Genomic DNA, 19,921 nt, shown 5'->3' with positions numbered 1-19,921 from the left:
TTAATTTCTCAATTGATTAATTTTCAAAGAGTTGCAGATTCTGATGAAACAGTGGTGGTTTCGGTATGCTATTTGCCAATTGATTAAGAAATTAATTATTTTACGATTATTACTTATTTATTTTAATTGTGCAATAAATCAATTATTGTACCCCGCTCCCTCCCAATTCTGACTGCCAGCGCTGCAAGGCGGCATCGCTGGGCGCTGAAAGCACCCTGGAGATGTTGCGCGCTGGAGGATTTGTTATTTATTTATTTGGCATGGGAGGGGCGGGGGGGGGTGGGGGCGGTGTACTTTGAATGAACCTCTACCTTAGATATATTTATTTTTTCTTTTTTTTGCAATTGTTGAGGTTGTATTTGTTGCCGTTTCATTTTCCTGTGCAGCATCTTCTGTTCACACCTGTTTTTTTGAAATCCCTTGCAAGGTGAGTTAGGGATACCTTTTCAGGTTTGTTTACAAATTCAATCCGTTAGTCAGTTGAGCATTTCACATCCTCAGCTCGTCCAACACTCGTCGCTCTGTCCACCTGGTTGAGTTCCATCAGGCCGCTCCCTCTCGTCTCGGCAGGTACATTCTCGGGATGCACTGGTTTTTGTGGAACGTATTGTGGATGGTGAGGAGTTTTCTTGTTTTGAAGTCTGGCTTATTGATATCTGCTTGTAGTCAGTTTATCATTCCACAGCTGTATTGGAACACCGATACCGCGAGTTGGAGTATGGCTTGGATTTTGTTTCTTGGGTGGAGACACGTTTTCATGATATATCCATGTCCTTGCTCGTTAATAAGGTTGCTCAGTGGCTCCAGGGCCAGGGAAAACAGTGGGGGGGGGGGGGTAGGGGGAGGTCTTTCTTCTTGGAAGATCCCACGTCGTATCTTCACTCCTGGTATTTTGATCTCTCCTCCCGATCGCTGCAGGATCAGTGTGGTATTCCAGAGATCCATTGCTTTCTCAATCAGCTTGACTACTTTGGGGGTTCATCATGTACATCTGCATACACTTTATCATCCATGAATGTGGGATGCTGTCAAAAGCTTTAAAAAATAGTTAATCCAGGCTGTGTGTGTGTGTGTGTGTGTGTGTGTGTGTGTGTGTGTGTGTGTGTGTGTGTGTGTGTGTGTGTGTGTGTGTGTGTGTGTGTCATGGTGAGAAGTCACTTGTTGCCCTCGAATTGATTGGGTCACGTGATTATTATTTCTTTTGTCGTTATCTTTTTTTTTTTTAAACCTCTGTATATTCGGGAGTATGTTCTTCCTTTTTAGGGGCAGAACTGTTATCCTAGTGCAAGTTGAAATCTTTGTTGTACGTTGGAGTCGTAAAATTCCTTCATTTCATTCTTTCGTGCCTCTTCTCTCTCATTCTGCTCTCTCCCACGACATCTTTGTGAATGATTTAAAAGGCAGAGCTCTCAGTCCCCAGAATGATGGAGCATGTTATCGACAAAGCTTATGGAATGAGTGGGTTCTGTCCGTCGGTGGGAGGATGGACATCGAGTAACTATCTCAGGTCAAAGAAGGGACGGCTGTTTGATGGATTTTCAGGGAACCTGCAGCAGGAATCAAAGGGCGATGACTGCGGTTTCGTGAATTTCAAAAATATTTTTAAACTTTTTATTGCAACCATCACATTTTGAGCTGGATTACGAATTTCAGCTTTCGATTTTAAAACGAGAAGGACACTCGTCAGGAGAACATGTCGGGGTCGATAGATGTTTGAGATATCCTGCGATATATATCGTTATTGGTCCGATCTCTCAATGGTGAGGAATCGCTTCGAAAATTAAATAATTCTCGTATCTAGATCCGGATCCGGATCTTCACCAAAATTGAATCAATTCTTCCTCGTCACACACCCAACGCGTCCGCCAAGTTTCATCCGAATCCGCGTCCAACTCTTTGAGATATCGTGCGTACAGACAAACAGACAGACAAGCAGAAAGGGGTGAAAACATCACCTCCTTCACCTTCGGTGGTGGAGGTAATAAAGTACAGGTGTGTCATACCAGGAGTGGAAAAGGTGGTGTGCATTTTGATTTGGGATGTGTTGCAGGGTGGTGGGAGAAGGAGAGTTTGATTTCTCTCCTTGAGAAGGAGAGAAGATTCTTGGTTGTAGTCTTTCTCCTGTCCTCCTCACTTCCCCCCCTTTATTTTTCCGTGCACCTCTTTCTTCTGGATCTCACACTTCAACGCAGGAGGAATGGAACTTCGTGCGGGAAGTTTGGAACGAGGGGAGGGACCACCGTGCCCTGGGGGATTCCTGGATCTTCTCGAGGAGTCAATACCTGGAGTAGGAACCTACGAAGACTTTAATACCATTGACTGGGTCAAAGAGAAAGCACGAGACCAGAATCGTCATCGCAAGGTGGGTCATGCACTGCGAGGGTCAAGGTTTTCTCAACCTCCCTCTCCCTCCTCCCCTTCAACAAACTCTGATGGATGTTTACCCTTCAACCCTTCAACCCCACCTTTCCCCCCCACACACACACCCTCCTCCTCTACCTCCACAAACCCTAACAGGTGTTTCCCCTTTAAACCCCCCTTCACAAGCCCTTGCGTCTTCTCATTTTCTCCGAAAATCTCCGCTGTTTCTTTCCTTTATTTCTCTGATTGCGGTGCCCCTCACCCGATGAACACTCATTGTTTTGTGCAGATTACAAACCGGAGAAAGGACTCCATTTGCAACTATATTCGGAGCATTTTTGATGCCTCGTCTGGATGGTTGGTGGTTACCTTGGTAGGAATAATGACAGGTAAGTGTGAAATATCCCATTCTTTCCCACAAGATGGGACGGTGTTGAGGATGTCCCGTTTTTATTTAATTTTATTTTGTATACAGAGCCGAGGCTCGTGGAGGAGCTAGAATACTGAACGGATGAGGATGACGTACTGGAACGAAAAGGAGAGGAGATGGAGGGAGGAGGGAGACGGGGACACAACAACAGCAGGTTGGAGGGATGAAATAAAAGGGACATTTGGAGGAATAAGGGACACGGGGATGAATGGGGGCAAGGAGAGGACACAGGGGGTGAACAAGAAGAATATAGCTTCAAACTCAAAGAAGTCGAAGGGAAAACGGGAAGCAGAAATGGAGCAGAAATGGGGAATTTTTTTTAATGTAAAATCACTGAAGAGGAGGTTGAGGGAGAAGGTGGGAGGCCTGGGAACCTGGAAACCCAGAAACAGGTCAGCTTAGGGAGGGTGAATCAGGTCAGGGTCGGTATGGGAGCATGTGCCGCAGCCGCGTCCACTTTCCACCGGTACTCCAGGGGTCTCCGTCTGGCCACCCCCCAGGCAGATACCTGGCCCATTCCCATCTCCTTGAGATGCCGATCAACCTGCTGCAACCACGAGGCACGTGGTCGGCCCATTGGCCTCCTCCACTCACGAGGATCCCTCGTTGAGAGAATCTGGTGAGCAGGATCAGCGTCAGGAAAACGAGCCACATGTCCAGACAGCCGCAGCTGACGCTCACGGACCATGCAGGTAACAAATCTCATTTAGATCTCTCTGAGAAAATACTCGTTGGACACAAAGTCTGAGCAGCGATAGCCATGAATTCTTCAAAGAGACCTGGTACCGAAGAAGTTAAGTCTCCATCACAGATCCTAAGTCAGAGTCTAAGTGTCACATCTGGCATGTCACATCATGCCACACCCCATGATCCAGTGAATCCATGACTCCCCAGGCCCACCCAGACGTCTATTGACCTCTGGCTCGCAGCCAGCAGAGACATGACTATCACTGCCAAAGTTTGTGAATGTCTCTGTGACTGAGATAAGTAAGGGTGAATGGAGGGAGAAAAGATCATGGTTTTGGATGAGGAATGACCTGAGATGGTGGTGAAGCTGTCTTCAAGGCCAGGAGGAAATGATATTTTCAAAAAGATTGAGGAAGTTGGTTCTCAGGATGGGTAAAAAGGTAAACGAATGAGTGGAGGTGAGCAGTGATTCCGGATTTGAGAGTTTCAGAAGTAGGTTGCTGGCAGACTGCGAGCTCCCGACAGAATCCTGAGTGGGGAGGGGTGGGGGAGGGGGAGAGGTAGTGGGTGGTGTACAAAGCATGGGAAGGGCAGAGGATGCAATACCAGAAAGGAGGTGAGAGAAGACAGAAAGACCACTGACCAGTCTGCATATGAAAGTGATAGACCGAGAGAATCGGCTTCATCGAGGGAGATACCAATGACTTTGAAGGTCTCCGTGTCGGTACCCTTCCTCACATCTCCTACAAGCTCACATCCTTCCAACCCCACCCCTCACACGTGTTCCCCTCTTCAGCATCCCTCCACTTCATGCCCACCATTCCTGTATCCCTCCTCACCCCACCCTCTCCAAGCTTCCCCAGAGGTACTGATACACAATCATGATTTCCTCGACACATTACAAAGCATTCACATTTCTCCGCACACGGCGCATTACACCATCACCCTATCTTCTTCTTCCTCCTTCCTCTTTTCATGTTGAGACCATGTACTGTAAGCCAACAGACTTGCATCAGTTGAGCGAGGGGTCGCTAACGAGCTCTGTCTTCTTTATCTCTCTCTCTGTCTATCATCCTTGCTTGTCTAACTTCCCGGAGTAAACGAGGCGCCGATGTCTGTAGATTCCATGACAAGGTGATTGTCTAATGGGCTTATGCGTATGAGGGTAAGACTTTCTTTTGTGACACTGCATTGCTTTGCTGAATACGTGCCTTTTGTTAACATGACCGTTATAATTTCCAACTGGCTCGATTGTCTCTTTCTCCGTTGGTTGGACACTCGTGTCCATATAGTGGATGGTAGTTTTGCCCCACAGTTTCGTGACTCTCAGACGAGCTGACGTCCCACTTACGATTCCGCTCGGCTGTACTTAATTGATAAGTAGGGGTGGGGTTATGAGAGTATGGTTCCCTATCTGGGGGGATGGGGGATGTTAATTTGTCGGGAAGGTAACAGGGGAATTGGGCACAAGGACCCTACCGACATCGATCATCTCAGACGTGCAGCGGAGTTATCTGCGGCTGGTTGGCTTCAGGGTCAAAGGTTGTGAAGCGGGTCGAGAGGCCTCTCGTGACTGGGGTGGAAACCCTGAACAATACGTATCGATCCCACTGCTGGCTATCTTTACTGACCAGTCATACTTGCCAAATCATTTCGCCCACACCAAACAATTGTGCTCAATTGGTTTATAATGAGTCAAATGCATGATCCTTGGGCAAGACTTTTGTATATCTCCACTTTCCCAGGCACATTTGCAGGGTTGATAGACATAGCAGCGGATTGGCTGACGGACGTGAAGGAAGGAGTCTGCGTGTCTGCATTCTGGCACAACCGCAAGCAGTGCTGCTGGGACTCCAATGGGACTACGTTTGAAGAGCGTGATCTCTGCCCCGAATGGCAGATGTGGTCGCAACTGGTCCTCGGTCGCACAGATGTGAGAACTGGGTGCACAGCGAGTCTCACTTCATTCCGAATTGGCCTCACGGTGAAAAATTCGACTTATCGAATCAAACTGCACCTTTTGTTTGTACACAAAGCAAGGCACGTGGAAGAGCTAGAGCACGGAACGGATCAGAATGCAACAGAACAAAAGGAACAGCAGAAATAGAGAGAGGGGGCGATGCCTGCAGCAAGGCCGAGGGACAAAATTAGGGGAAGATGCAGTGGGTGGACAAGATTGATACAGGAGCAAGGGTCAGGTCAGGTAGTGGGGTCAGGAAGGAAAAAGGAAATATTTGGGGGACGGGTGGGGTGATAGTCTGGATCCATGAGGGATCGTACTGACTGATCCCTGAGGGTGGGTTGAAGAGCAAACAGCAATGTCTGGCGGGCACTTTAGCTGCGTTACAGTCAAAACATCTCAACATTGTCTTGCTTTGAGGTTATTGTAATAATAATAATAATAATAATAACAACATTAATAATATAATTTCCCTCGCAAGGACCATTGACACAGGAGGAGGCCGTGAGGCCCATCGAAGGCTGCGGTCTCTCCAGTTTCTATATTTTCTGCCTCGGCATATGTGCTGATGACTTGAGTTTTGATGGTCGCCCCCATTGGTACGGGGCAAATTCTACAGGTCCGCGGCAGCTCCGGTAACCAAGCACTTCTAGTTCTGGATGAACTACTTACCCTCGAGAGTTGGGGGTGGGGGGGGCGCTATAAAAAGTGTTCTTCATTGCTGTGATCATTGAGACCAAACTGGCTGGAAGTGTATCTCTGGGTGAAATGAGTTGCACATTTTTAGCCCCCGTTGGACTTCGTCCGAAACGGGGGCTCACGGATTGGCTTTCTCCCATCCGTCTATGTGTCCGTCTGTCCGCAGAAACATCTTGGATATGTTTGGATCGATTTTGTCTAACCTTGGCACAAATACAACACACGATGGTATACATATGCCCGTCATTTCGTTTCGTGATTCGATCAAATATGGCCATCTGGCGGCCATTTTAGTTGTAAACCCCCCCCCTCCCTCCCGATGTTGAACACGTCTTCAACCGTTTCTCGGACATGCATTCCACCGATCTTGTTCAAATTTGGCACACACCCAACAATTGGTGGTTAACATAAGCGTCATTTGTTTTCGAGATCAGATCCAAGATGGCGGACTGGCGGCCATTTTGTTAGTCAAACGTGTCCCCAACCATTTCTTGAACACGCATGGTCCGATTTTGTTCAAACTTGGCACAAGCACAGTACATGGTGGCGTACACGTGCACCTCACTTTATTTTAATGATCTTATCAAAGATGGCCGACTGGTAGACTGGCGGCCATTTTGGTACTTATGCAATCTTGCCCAATCGTACGCAATCTTCCATGTCACGTGACTACTCAAGTCAGTTGCGCATGCGCATAGATCTTGCAAATATGGGCTCGCCCTTTAACTTTGTACAACAAAATTACTAAAATCATGGGGGGCTATGACATTTTCTGTCTTTTTCTCCTCGTTTAGAGTGGAAAAGCAGAGTCGGAACGGCGTGAGCACTGTGTCGGTTTTACAACAAAAGAACTTGCCGAAAAGCCTCTGTGGACCTCCCACATCAATATCAGGAAGGCTCATGAGGATTGCTTGTCAACGAGTCTCGGAAAATTAAACCCATTGAGTATGTAAGTCTTTACAATGGCCCGTCCTGGGGAGACGGGGGACGCTCCCATGTCTTACTAACCACGAAGTCCATTGAAAGGGTCATTGTCATGGGAAATTTCAATGTTAGACGAGTTGCAGTCGCTGTGCCCTGGTCAGCTTCACTTGGTCTGCATGGAGTTGGTCGTATGAATGACGATGTTGAAATGTCTTCTTGAGCGACGTGCTTCACACAGACTCTGTGTAACAAACACACACTTTCAGGGGGGGGTTGTCCACAGTAAGATCACGTGGAGACATCCTCGGTAAGGACATCGACTGGATCATGCATTGACCCGGTGTAAAGATCTGAAGGAAATTCTGCACACCCGTGATTTGAGAGTTTCAGATTGAGCCAAGAGAAGGAGCGACCACTGTGAGAAGCGATTTGGGAGCTTTAGATTGGTTAAAGTTGATGAATCGGCAGGATGCATCAACCCTCAGGAAAGTTATACCCACTGATGTATCTACGTAAAGCGGCAAAAGAGATCTGATCTGACGGGAAATGTCATCGATGCATCATTGATGACGTTTCCCCGCAATATCCGAATTGTGATCATCGATGCGGAGCTCGCAGCCGTTTCATGAGCAACATGCGGCGACCTGGACACCTGAACCCAACCTGAAGCGCATACCAATGTCCCGTGACAATGACGGATGGTTTTAGTGCTGCTGACTGCTGTGCCGAGGAGGATAAGTTTTGTGTTTGTCTTTGTGTTTCAGGGTGCTCGTGCGTACCTGGTGGCCTACCTCTGTTATGTGACCTGGGCTGCGACGTTTGCTTTCCTTGCTGTTTCCTTCGTTGCGGTTTTTGCCCCTTATGCCTGTGGATCAGGAATTCCAGAGGTTACTCGACACATGATGCCACTTGCATGTCATCCGCTGTCCGCACACCACTCTTGGTTTCCTCCATGCCGCTTCATCACCCCTGACCCCTCATTCTTCCCATATCATTACTAATACTTCTTTTTTCTACTGGCTCCCTCTTTGCTGCTGCTGATTGGCTTGACTTCCTTTTTCATTCTCACCTTCTCCTCCTGATCACTGCACACCTTGCCTTCGCGAAATCAAACATCTTTTCATTACTTTTCCTTTTCCTTTAGTTCTCTCTTCATTATCAGGATATTGTCCTGAGTTTTATTTTGATTCGACTCCTCCACCCCCCTCCCACCTCCCAGATCAAGACTATTCTCGGTGGGTTCATCATCAGTGGTTATTTGGGAAAATGGACCCTCCTGGTGAAGGTTGTCACACTCGTACTGGCGGTGTCCTCGGGTCTGAGCCTGGGTAAGGAAGGTCCTCTGGTGCACGTGGCCTGCTGCGCGGGAAACATCGCTTTGCACTGGTTTCCAAAGTACAATGGGAATGAAGCCAAGCGACGAGAAGTCCTGTCTGCGGCTTCTGCCGCCGGAGTGTCTGTGGCTTTTGGTGCTCCCATCGGTGGAGTCCTTTTTTCTCTCGAGGAGGTAGGACTAACGATGGAAGCATCACAATGATGGGTCAGAGGGAAGCCAAACAAGGGAGCTGGGAACGCATGGGATTGTGGAAGTCGGGGAAGAGAGTGAGCGTACGAGATGTTTACAAATGTTAAATATCATGATAGAATAATTGTCACCTGCCCTTTGTTAAAATCTGCAATTGTTTTCCTCCTTTGATGAATCCTATACTAGTTGGGAATTTTTTTTTTTTTTACCTTCTCACCTGTTAACTAGGTGAGCTACTACTTCCCGATGAAGACTTTGTGGCGATCATTCTTCGCTGCCTTGGTCGCTGCCTTCGTGCTCCGTGCCATTAACCCCTTTGGAAACGATCGTCTGGTTCTGTTCTACCTCAAGTTCAACACGCCATGGTTTTTGTTCGAGCTGCTGCCTTTTGTGTTGCTTGGAGTTCTCGGTGGCCTCTGGGGGGCCTTGTTCATCCGTGCGAACGTCGCCTGGTGCCGTCAGCGCAAGACCACGCGCCAGGGCCAGCACCCGGTTCTTGAAGTGGTTCTCGTGGCCGGTTTGACGGCCCTCCTCGCGTACCCCAACCCTTACACTCGAGGCGACACCGGACAACTCATCAGAGATCTTTTCAACAACTGTGGACCTCTTGAGTCTTCAGAACTCTGTGATTACAGGTGAGCCCCTTTCATTTCTCATCTCCCTTCACGCGTTCTGCTCGTAATTAGAGTTTGGAAAAACCACGAAACCTCGTGGCCCGAAACTTTGCGTGCGTGGGAATGTTGAGGAAACACTGAAACTTGCAAGTGAGAAGATTAGGTTGCAAGGGTTAATGTGGATAATAAAGATCATGAGTCAGGATTGGGGATGGCATGAGTTGGCGGTGTACTGCCTGCTGGAAGCACTGGAGGGAAGAGTGGGGGGGGAAATGGAAGGCGGTTCCATATCCTGGAAAGTGAGGAATAAAGGAGTTGAGGTGTTCAGTCAGTCTGAAAATTGGATGTTTAACGAGAAGGGGTTACTGGAAGAACACATGGATCCTGGAGTTGCTTGGGAGGGTAGAAAACAGAGACCACCGACTTGCCTGCGATGCAAAGGCAACAGATGTCACACTTCAACCTTCTCAGAGGAGAGTCCGATAATGTTGAGAACTTTACATTCCACAGAATCCAAGAGAGACAGATGGGATGCCGGGCCACCAGCCCATCGGGGAGAGCAGCGCTCCATTGAGCGAAGGACAAAGGCCTTGTGGACTGAGAGTTGCTCCGATTTTCCAAGGAAAGACTTGGATCGACAGAGGATACCCGATTTGTGGTTGGCTTTGGAGGCCACATTGTCGATGTTGTCAGTCCAGGAGAGGTCGTGGCTGATGGCGAGGCCCACATATGTTGAAGAGACCGCACCTCTTCCACTGGTTGACCAGGAAAATAGACAGGTGGGTTCGTTTGACGATCCTTTTGGAGAAACAGGATGAGTTACTCTTCGCGAAAGACGCCGCGGGGATCTCTAAAGTCCACCAAGGAATGCTGGCAGACGGCAGGTCCAGTTTCACATCCATCCGAGGGACGCCGCACACACTGATGATTCTCCAAACCTGTGAAACACAGGGATGACGGTCTATAGCCGGTTCGAGATCCACGTCCAGGTCGGACGGCTTCGAGGACAGTGTGCGGACTGCAAGTCCGTCCCGTCAACCCGCGCGTCGTGGACGGACAAGTACCAAAAGTGACTTCTTTTTATTTAATTATTTTTCCACTTTTGCTTTCATCAGGTTGTGCACAGGTGTCATTTTATTTAATTTTGTCAATCCTAACCGTGGGCTTCTGTGTATCCGTTGCCGGCTTCACGCGTCTGTGTCCACCCTTTTTTCTTTTTTTGTCATTGTCTTCAAATGGATACCTGTGGTCATTTGTTTGACGTCACATTCATCTTTGAAACGTTTTAAGCAGATTTTATTTGTTTCAAGACGATCACCTTTTCGATAACACACCTGCAAGATTAACCACAGCCCAATCTTTTACTTTTTTTTTTAAAATTTTTTACCCATTTTTACCCATTTTTACCCGAAACAAAAAGCGAGGTTGAGTAATTGGCTCATGAAAAGAAACTTTATTTTATGTCATTAATAACTTTTATTCATGAAAATAAACACCACAAAACAATGCACAAACATCTATATCATAAAATGAGCCGTGTCTGTCTGTCTGTCTGTCTGTCTGTCTGTCAGTCTGTCTGTAGTGTTCTAACTTGAGAATGGATTGACGGATTTCAATAAATCCAACGACTGTGGATTCAGAGAACTCCCGGGAAGGTTTTTGTTACACTTTACAAAAAATAAAAATAAAAAGGAAGGAAGCTTTGTGTATGGGTCCATGAGCACACGTGACAAAACTGCAAACTCCAACGTGTGTGCAACGCTGGTTGTCCCCGCACGGATGGCAGGAAAAAACATCTTGGTTTGCCATGTTCCACGCCATCCCTGTCCTCATTTATCAGGTCCAACTACAGCACGGGAGGATTTGAGCCGAACAGCACTTGGAATGTGAGTGGATCAGCGGCACTGGCGATACGACAGCCCGGACCAGGGGTGAAAAGTGCAATGTGGAAGCTCTGTCTCGCTTTGCTTCTAAAAATCTTCATCACCATCTTCACTTTTGGCATCAAGGCGAGCGATATTTTATTGACTTTCCATGTGTTGGCTTTTCTCTTACTTGTATTCTCACCATTAATTTGATTTTATTGATGGAACTGGCATTGTATGGGCAAGAGGGCTTGTCGCGGACCGGCGTGGTGGAGGCCGATGGTGATTGGATGTGTACAGGTTTCCCACCTTTTTTTTCCTTCCCGGAACCGCAATGTTACAGTGACGTGGTTACCTGGTGAACACGAATTTTTTTTATCAAAATAAAGGGCAATCTTCATTGCATTTTCATGTTCAAATGTTTGTTGTTTTTGGTGTACAGCATCTCGGGTTAGGGAAGAGCAAGGAAACTGAAAGGTGCAGGAGCTCCTCGTGAGCCAACGGCCATCCATTTCTCGTACCCAACCGTGTCTGCGGACGTCCTCCTGCGGTTAGGAGGTTGGTGGCAGGATTTGCACTCCGGCCACCGTAAAAACACTTCACTCCGCAAAATCCACAGATGCAAAGAAAACTGAAAATCCACTCCGTGGGAGGACCTCCTGTGCAGCTTCCCTCCGCAGGGCGGCTCACCGGATGATGGAATTGGGGCAAAGCCTTCGGGACCCCAATTCCTTGATGAGAGGAGGAAAAGCACGGGGGTAATTGGGTCAAATTCCTGGGTCAGACCTTCCTGGGTCAGATTGCGGTGATGTATGGCGGAGTGGTGCGGAGGTGTCCTCCACCAGACGGCGGTCTCCTGAGCTTAACCTGAGGTGATCCATTCGGGTGGGTGCCTGGAATGTCCTATCCCTAAGAGAGGATGATCACCTGTCTCTGTTATCATCTGAGCTCAAACGTTTGGACATCGGCATTGCAGCTCTCTTTGAGGTTCGGAGACCGGATAGCGGCGAGATCATGGTGGGTGGTTACACCTACTATTGGTCTGGTCGCTCTGATGGTTATCATGCCCAAGGAGTTGCTGTAGCTGGAGGATGGAGGTCCTCAATGCCAGACGTGAAATCAGAACCATTATCCCTCGACATATCACGTGCTTTTGACACGGTCTGGCACTCTGCTCTACTCACCAAACTCTCTTCCTATGGTATCGAAGGCCATCTCCACTCATGGCTCGCAGACTACCTCTCCTGTCGCAGCCAACGTGTGGTCCTTAACGGAGTTCTCTCATCCGCTCTTCCTGTCCAGGCTGGAGTTCCTCAAGGTAGCGTTCTGGGCCCTGTTCTTTTTCAGGTTTTCATCATTGATCTCTCTGACTCTGGAAAATCCTCTATATCTCTTTGCTGATGACTCCACCCTCTGCCGTACCATCTGTCATCCCTCAGACCGGCAAGCAGCAGCTTCTTTACTCTCTGCAGATCTGGATAAAATCACAAACTGATCCAACACGTGGAACATGTCTTTCAACCCTGACAAATCTCACACTCTCACTATGACCATCTGGAACCCACCCTCCCCTCCCCCCACCACCGATTTACTCCTGAGCTCCTGACCACATACAAAGCTTTCTTCCGCGGCCTGATGGAGTCCTGCTCTCCCCTCTGGGCTGGTGGTCCTGCCTCTCACCATTTCTGGCTTCACGCTTTGGAAACCAAGGCATTTCAGATCATTGGTATCTCCCGCAATGAGGCTCAGTCTTTGGGTCTCTCACTGTCTCACCGCAGGCAGGTCGGTGGTCTTTGTGTCTTTCACCGTCTCCTCTCTGGCCTCACCTCCCTCCCCACACCCTCCCCCTGCTCTGACTGCGATCTGTCCTCCCTGTATTTCTGCAGGGCGCTCAAGGTCCGCCAGCCCTTCTGGTAAAACTACCAAAATGAAGATTCACTGCTCACCTTCACTCTTCATTCCTCTTTTTTTTCCATCTTTGGACCAAACTCCCACATTCTCTTCAATCCCATCCTCCGTCCAGGTCTTCAAAACAGCCGTTCACCACCACCTCTTATCTTCCCCCATCCAAAGCCATGATCTTTTCTACTCCCGCGAATGCACCGCAAACCCACCTCGTTCAAATTCCCTGCTTTCCTTCCAGAAAGTCCCTGTAGTTGTAAGGACCTGAAAGTCCCTGTAGTTGTAAGGACCTGAAAGTCCCTGTAGTGTCCATCTTGTTTACCTCATGTACCCCACCCCATCCCTCTCCCTTCCACAGATGTCCTCATGTCTCTGTTCCCCACTGTTTTTTCCCTTCCCTCTCCGTCTCCTGCTCCCCATGTTGTACGTTCTGTGTGTTCGCTCTTATACGAGCCTCGACATTGTGTACATATCCGAAAATTAAAATAAAAACCAAGAAACAGACGACTCGAGGAAGCTATCAGGGATGTGATCTCTGAAAGGGACGAAGCCGAACATCTTGGAAAGTCTCAATTCAAAAATGTTCTGCGAAACTCGATGGATTGATCAGATCACCACGTTTTGAGGACTTATCTGTGGTTGGCACCCTCAGGGCCAGACCACCAGAAGATAAGCCCTGGGAACCCCCCACAAAGTCGCCCCCAACCCCGGATCTTCCAGAGCAACAGCAACAGATCTCACTGATGGTTGTGCAACTGATGGAATGACCGAAGTGAACGTTTTTTTTTTCCATCGTTTCCTTTGTTGGTCACATCTCATGAGCGTTCCTGACCTTCCTCCAGATCCCTGCGGGCCTTTTTATCCCCTCCATGGCAGTTGGAGCCATAGCTGGGCGGATGCTCGGGGTCGCCATGGAACTGATTGCTGCTGCACATCCCGATTGGGTGATCTTCAACAAATGGTGTCGCTCCGGTGCCTCGTGCATCATTCCTGGATTGTACGCCATGGTGGGGGCAGCAGCTTGCTTGGGTAAATAATGTGATTTTCTTTCCTTTTGTCTGCCTTGTGAAAACTCGCTTTTTAAAACAATGATGTTTCATTGTTATGCAAATTTTTTTTGTCGAGGCTCGCATGAGAGCGAACACACAACGCACAGCAAGGGGGGCATGAGTCAAGAGGGGTGGGAGAGGGAAGGACAACAGAGACATTGGGAGATCTGTGGAAGGGAGTGGGACTTTCAGGAAGGAAAGCAGGGAATTTAATGTCGGTGGGTTTGGGGTGGATTAACGGGGGTAGAAAAGACCGAGGATTTGGAAGGGGGACGATAAGAAATGGTGGTGAACGGCTGTTTTGAAGACCTGGAGGGAAGATTTTTAAATATCGAAAAATCGCTTTCGTGCTTTTAATTGTGTGCTTGGAATCGGTCGTTTGGCTGTACTTGCTCAGGTGTGACACGGTTGGTGTCATTTCCCACCTCCTCTTTGAACCCACGATTTTTTCCAGGTGGTGTGACCCGCATGACTGTCTCCTTGGTCGTGATCATGTTTGAGCTGACTGGTGGCTTGGAGTACATTTTACCGCTTATGGTGGCGGTAATGGCGAGCAAGTGGGTGGGGGATGCGTTTGGTCACGAGGGGGTCTACGACGCACACATTCGCCTCAACGGATATCCATTCCTACATGCCACGGAGGAGTTCAGCCTCACGACTCTGGCGGCGGACGTGATGCACCCACGACGCTCTGAGCCTCCACTGGCAGTGCTCACGGATGGAGAGTTGACCGTCGATGATCTTGAAGCGACAATCCGCTCTAGATCCTTCAACGGTTTTCCTGTCATCCTCGCTCGTGAACCCCAGGAGTCGGTTGGTTTTGTGCTGCGAAGGGACATTGCGATTGCAATAGGTATTGAACTCCTCGTCCGCCAACCTTTTTTTAAAACCACAGTCATCTGCTCACCTCGTTGCTGTGTGCTGCTCACTGTGTTACCTCTTGTTTTGAGTTTCGATTTATTCTCCCCCGTTGAACTTAGTCCGAAACGGGGGCTCATGGATTGGGTCTTGTCCGTCCATCCGTCTGTGCGTCCGTCCGCAGCCATTTTGTTCAAGCTTGTTAGAAAGACAATACATGATGGCAAACGCTCGCGCAACAATTTGTTTTGCGATTAAATCAAAGATGGCCGACTGGCGGCCATTTTAGTTGTGAAAAACCCGGTGTTGAACACAACGCGTCCTCAATCATTTCTTCGGCATTCACTTTCCGGTGTTGTTCAGACGTGGCACTCGTACGTGTGTCATTTCGTTTCGAGATCAGATCCAAGATGGCCGACTGGCGGCCATTTTGTTACTTAAATGCGTCCCCAACCATTTCTCGGACACACATTGTCTGATTTTGTTCATACTTGGCACAAGCACAGTTCATGAGGGCGTACAGGTGCACCTCACTTTATTTTGCAATCTGATCAAAGATTGCTGACTGGCAGCCATATTGGATTTACCAAAAAAACCGATAAAAAAAAAATCTTCTCCAGAACGGCTGAACAAATCGAGGGGAAACTTCGCACTAATGTTCCCCAAGCCATTGGTGGACAAGTTTGTTTCAGGAATAATTGATAGGTCACATGGCTTGGCAGCCACATTGGATTGAAGAAAAATATTCGTGGAAGCGGAAGTTGCTTTATGCGTGGCTGGAGGTGGTTTATGAGTGCGGAGAGCTGCTTTATGCACACTGTTAGTGACTAGTAGAAGGTGGTGTATACGTGTCGAGCTGCTTTATGCACACTGTTAGTGACTAGTAGAAGGTGGTGTATACGTGTCGAGCTGCTTTATGCGTGGCTGGTGGGAGACGGTTTATGGGCCCGCCAAAACCGTGAATAGCTGAAGCACAGGGGCCGTGAAAGTCGAGGCAGGTCACATTTTATAAACCGCGACTACGCAGGGTTCGCACTCGAAGATGTTTTTCGATGTCCTATTTAATTCTTTATTTGACTCTTCACTTGAATTTTCTGTTTTTTTTTTTTTCTTGCAGTACTAATGTCTGATCATCTGCATTCCCATGTCCCCTTTATTGTCCCTTCCTTTTCACTTCGTTGTCCTCAGAGAATGCCCGGAAGCGTATCGATAATGTGGTGAACAACTCTCGGGTGTACTTTGGGCCCCACGTTCCTCGTCTTCCACCCGACGACCCTCCACCTCTCAAGTTGCATGCCATCCTTGACCTTTCACCTTTCACCGTCTCGGACCAGACGCCGATGGGCATCTTGGTGGACATCTTTCGCAAGCTCGGCATCCGTCAATCGCTCGTTACCCACAACGGGTCAGTCGGATGTTATCCCAGCGTTTTGTGGAGTTTATTTAATTTGAACATGAGCAGATTTGTTTTTCATTTTTTTTCAACAAACACTGAAAGTACAGGGTCCGCCAAAAGTCGTGACTGTATTTCAAACAGCAATGTAGATCGCCAACAAACTTTTGAGATTGTTCACAATTTATTTCGTGAAAATCAGGGGCATCAGTAAGTGACCGCCACGGGGATCCACTCAAAATCGTACCCGCCGCGCAGCACACTCCATCACTGATGCCAGTGTTTCCAACTCCATGTAAAGGATTTCTCAACGAATATTGTCCTCAGGTTCCTGGAAGGTCCTGGGTCTTTTCCGGTTTTCATAATCCGACACAGTGAAGTTTCAGGAATGTGCAGTTCATGAGGTCGCCGTTTACGTGATCTCTTCGGGGAACGTACGACGTCTTCCTGGACAGCCGCAATGTTTGCCGCAGTTCTCACTGACCTCGGACGACCTGACCTTTTTGCATCTGCCACTGACTGGTCTGTCACCCATCTCCTTATGGCTTTGTCTGCTGGTGCTATTTTCACACCACATGGTCTTCGGATCTTCAAGAAAGCCGTTCCGGTCCAAACGTCACACACGCACGCAGACACACACATGCGTAGACACACACATGCACATCGACAAACAATCAAATTGTCGGATGATTATTGAGAATCATTATCTACTTAAAATACTCTTGTTTTTTTATTGTCCCCAAGCTTTTGGCAAAAACGGAGGGATGTAGTAATTGGCTCCATCTGTCTGTCTGTGAATGTCACGGACGGACAATCTCCTCCTAAATGGTGGTGCAGAAATTTACCAAACTGTTTGTAATCACCACATGGCAAGAATGTGCGAGAGTATCCTGTCTGAACGATGTCCAATGTCTTTGTGTCTGCATGTGGTGTGGACAGGAGATTGGTGGGAATAATCACCAAGAAGGACGTTCTTCGGCACATGGCCTGGATGGTCAACCAGGACCCAGACTCCATCCTATTCCACTAAGCGCGTGCTCTTTGTCTCATCGTTTACCTCCTTCGAACCAGTCGCCTCTTCTCCGTACACCTTTGTGGTTCGTGTTGTTGCACACAGAGACTGCTTGCCTGACCTGACGGCCTGCACATCTCATCTCGTGAGCCGGTTACACACCTGATGTTGCGGACACTCCTCGTCCTCAACTACCACCACTTCAAAACAACTGCAGTCGTGTGATTTGCACAGTGGTCATGTCGCGTTGCTCTCGCTCTCTTTCAGCTTGCAGTCGTTGTTGGTGGTGAGACCTTTTTTGTGAAATCGGTGTGTTATTATTATTATTATTAGTATTTATGCTCAGAATCTGAATGCTATTCACGAGGAGATGGGTTCAATAATTCCTGCCGCTGTGACCGTCCGTACAATGTGGCATCTGACTCTGTCCCTTCCCTGGGTGATGTGAATAAATTGAATCAGCGAAAAGCACACCGTTCTCTTTTTTTGCCGTGTGTGTGTGTGTGTGTGTCGTTGGTTGTTATCTCCATGTGCGGGTTTCAGAAGGTGGAACGGAGTCCTCCCAGGTATCGAAGTATCCCCGTCCGTTTCGGTAAGGACGGTCACGAATCGTGGACCGAGCTGTGAAGTTTTCTTCTCAAAGTCTTGTTCCCAGGGCTCTCTCTTCAGGATCATCACTGAACCCCCAGACAGCTTCCAACTGTAGTTCGCTTGTAGTAATATTCCCAGGGATGGATTTTCAGATCTATGGAAGGGTCTTCTTCATCACTCGAATGGCTCCAATGATCACTGGGACAATTATGGATCTCTTGAGCTTCCAGGATCTTTTCACTTCATTTTTGAGATCTTGGTATTTGGTCATTTTCTTGATTTCTTCATTTTTGGGACAAAATCCCTGGGAAGTGACATCTCAATGAAGATCACCTTATTTTATTTTTTTGTACCTTTGTTCTACATCCTTTGTCGCAATGCTTTGTTCACCTCTGTTGGAATTGGTCCGAAACGAGGGGTTGTGGATTGGCGTCCGTCCGCAGCCATATCTCAGACATGTGTCGTTCAAACTTTGCACAAAGACAAGAAATGATGGTATCCATGTGCACGTCATTTTGTTTCTCGATTCGATCGAAGATGGCCGACTGGCGGACATTTCGACACTTAGACGTGTCACCGACCATTTCTCGGACGTGCATTTACCGATGTTGTTCAAACTCGGCACACCGATAATTAATGAATGATGGCTTACTTATGCACTTCATCTTCTATCGAGATCAGATTGTCCTTTTTTAAATTATCAAGCAGACTGTTATTATTGCATGCAATGTCGAGGCTCATATAACAGCCAATACACAGAATGTACAACAAGGGGAACAAGAGATAAGAGGGGCTGGAGAGCGAAGCACAAAACAGTGAGGAACAGACACATTAGGAGATCTGTGGAAGGGAGAGGGATGGGGAGGGGTACACGGGGTAAACAAGATGGACACCACAGGGACTTTCAGGAAGGAAAGTAGGGAATTTGTAGGAGGTGGATTTGCGGTAGTTAACGGGGGTAGAAAAGATGGTTCGGGTCTTCGGGTCCTCACCGAACGCAGAGAAGAGTTTCAGCACTCTGAGAGTGCTGTGAGATGTGGTGGTACCATCTCTGAATTATTTCCAGTTGTTACTGGAGTTGGTCAGGGGTGTGTACTGGCCCCCACACTTTTCAGTGCGCTGGCTTGTATGGACTGGATTCTGGGGAGGATGTCGGAGGGATCAAGCTGCGGTTCATCGTTTGTTAATGTCAAGATCTCTGACCTTGATTTCGCAGATGATCCAATCATCTTTACGGAAACTCTGGATGTCCTTATGGAAGCCCTCGAGGTGCTGAATGAGGAGTCGGAACCGCTGGGATTACGGGTTTCCTGGGTCACAACTAAGATCCAGGCTTTCAATGACATCTTGGATGCTGCTGTCCAGTCTGTACCTGTTTGTGGTGAGGATGTTGAGGTCGTGGAGAGATTCACTTACCTTGGCAGTTACAATCATGTCTCTGCTGGCTGTGAGTCAGAGGTCAATAGAGTCTGGGTCGGGCCTGGGGAGTCATGGATGACCCTTCGGGCCCGATGTTTTTAATGCCATGAACAAACTTTGGTACATACACGGTGATGAACGTTGTGGTAAAGTTTCACCGAAATCCTTTGTGTAGTCTCAGAGAAGACGTTAAACGTATTTGTGGACGGACGGACGGACGGACGGACGGACAGACTGCGCGCCATCCCAGAAGCTCCCCGAAACTACGTTCCAGGTGAGCTAACAAAAAAGGAACAATGTTGTACAAGTGCATCTGCAGCATCTCAACGAAGTATGGAGTTCAAAACACACAATGTGATTCACCTGATCCTCATGGTGGTCTCACCCCTAATTGCGCTCACCTTAAACTGAATCACGCCCCCCTCTATCGACTCGATCCTCACCATACAGACCACGAAACCCTCTATCGACTCGATCCTCACCGTGCAGACCACGAAACCCTCTATCGACTCGATCCTCACCATACAGACCACGAAACCCTCTATCGACTCGATCCGCACCATGCAGACCACGCCCCCCTCTATCTCCTCGAGGAGACATCACATGTCATTGCAAGATGGAAGATTTTTCAA

The 19,921-nt window shown here is 48.1% G+C and overlaps 1 protein-coding gene across 1 annotated transcript in view; it reads left to right on the top strand.

Moving 5' to 3' along the window:
* Positions 1-17,935, top strand: part of LOC147006547 (H(+)/Cl(-) exchange transporter 5-like) — a 22,460-nt gene extending 4,525 nt beyond the window's left edge. The window contains exons 2-12 of the mRNA XM_085868583.1: positions 2,193-2,362; positions 2,651-2,750; positions 5,224-5,411; positions 7,826-7,948; positions 8,281-8,568; positions 8,815-9,221; positions 11,041-11,209; positions 13,810-13,996; positions 14,471-14,869; positions 16,063-16,279; positions 17,207-17,935. Coding sequence (XP_085724709.1) covers positions 2,198-2,362; positions 2,651-2,750; positions 5,224-5,411; positions 7,826-7,948; positions 8,281-8,568; positions 8,815-9,221; positions 11,041-11,209; positions 13,810-13,996; positions 14,471-14,869; positions 16,063-16,279; positions 17,207-17,297 — 2,334 coding nt within the window. The 5' untranslated portion in view covers positions 2,193-2,197 and the 3' untranslated portion in view covers positions 17,298-17,935. The remainder of the gene's footprint in view (positions 1-2,192; positions 2,363-2,650; positions 2,751-5,223; positions 5,412-7,825; positions 7,949-8,280; positions 8,569-8,814; positions 9,222-11,040; positions 11,210-13,809; positions 13,997-14,470; positions 14,870-16,062; positions 16,280-17,206) is intronic.
* The last annotated feature ends 1,986 nt before the right edge of the window (positions 17,936-19,921 follow it).

The sequence above is a fragment of the Eptatretus burgeri genome, unplaced genomic scaffold, assembly GCF_056783735.1.
Source record: "Eptatretus burgeri isolate ZD-2024b unplaced genomic scaffold, Ebu_testis_v1 Ebu_testis_scaffold_3166, whole genome shotgun sequence".
In the NCBI taxonomy this organism is placed as follows: Eukaryota; Metazoa; Chordata; class Myxini; order Myxiniformes; family Myxinidae; genus Eptatretus; species Eptatretus burgeri.
The sequence above is the reverse complement of the archived record's forward strand: the minus strand, read 5'-3'. Positions and strand labels throughout refer to the sequence as shown.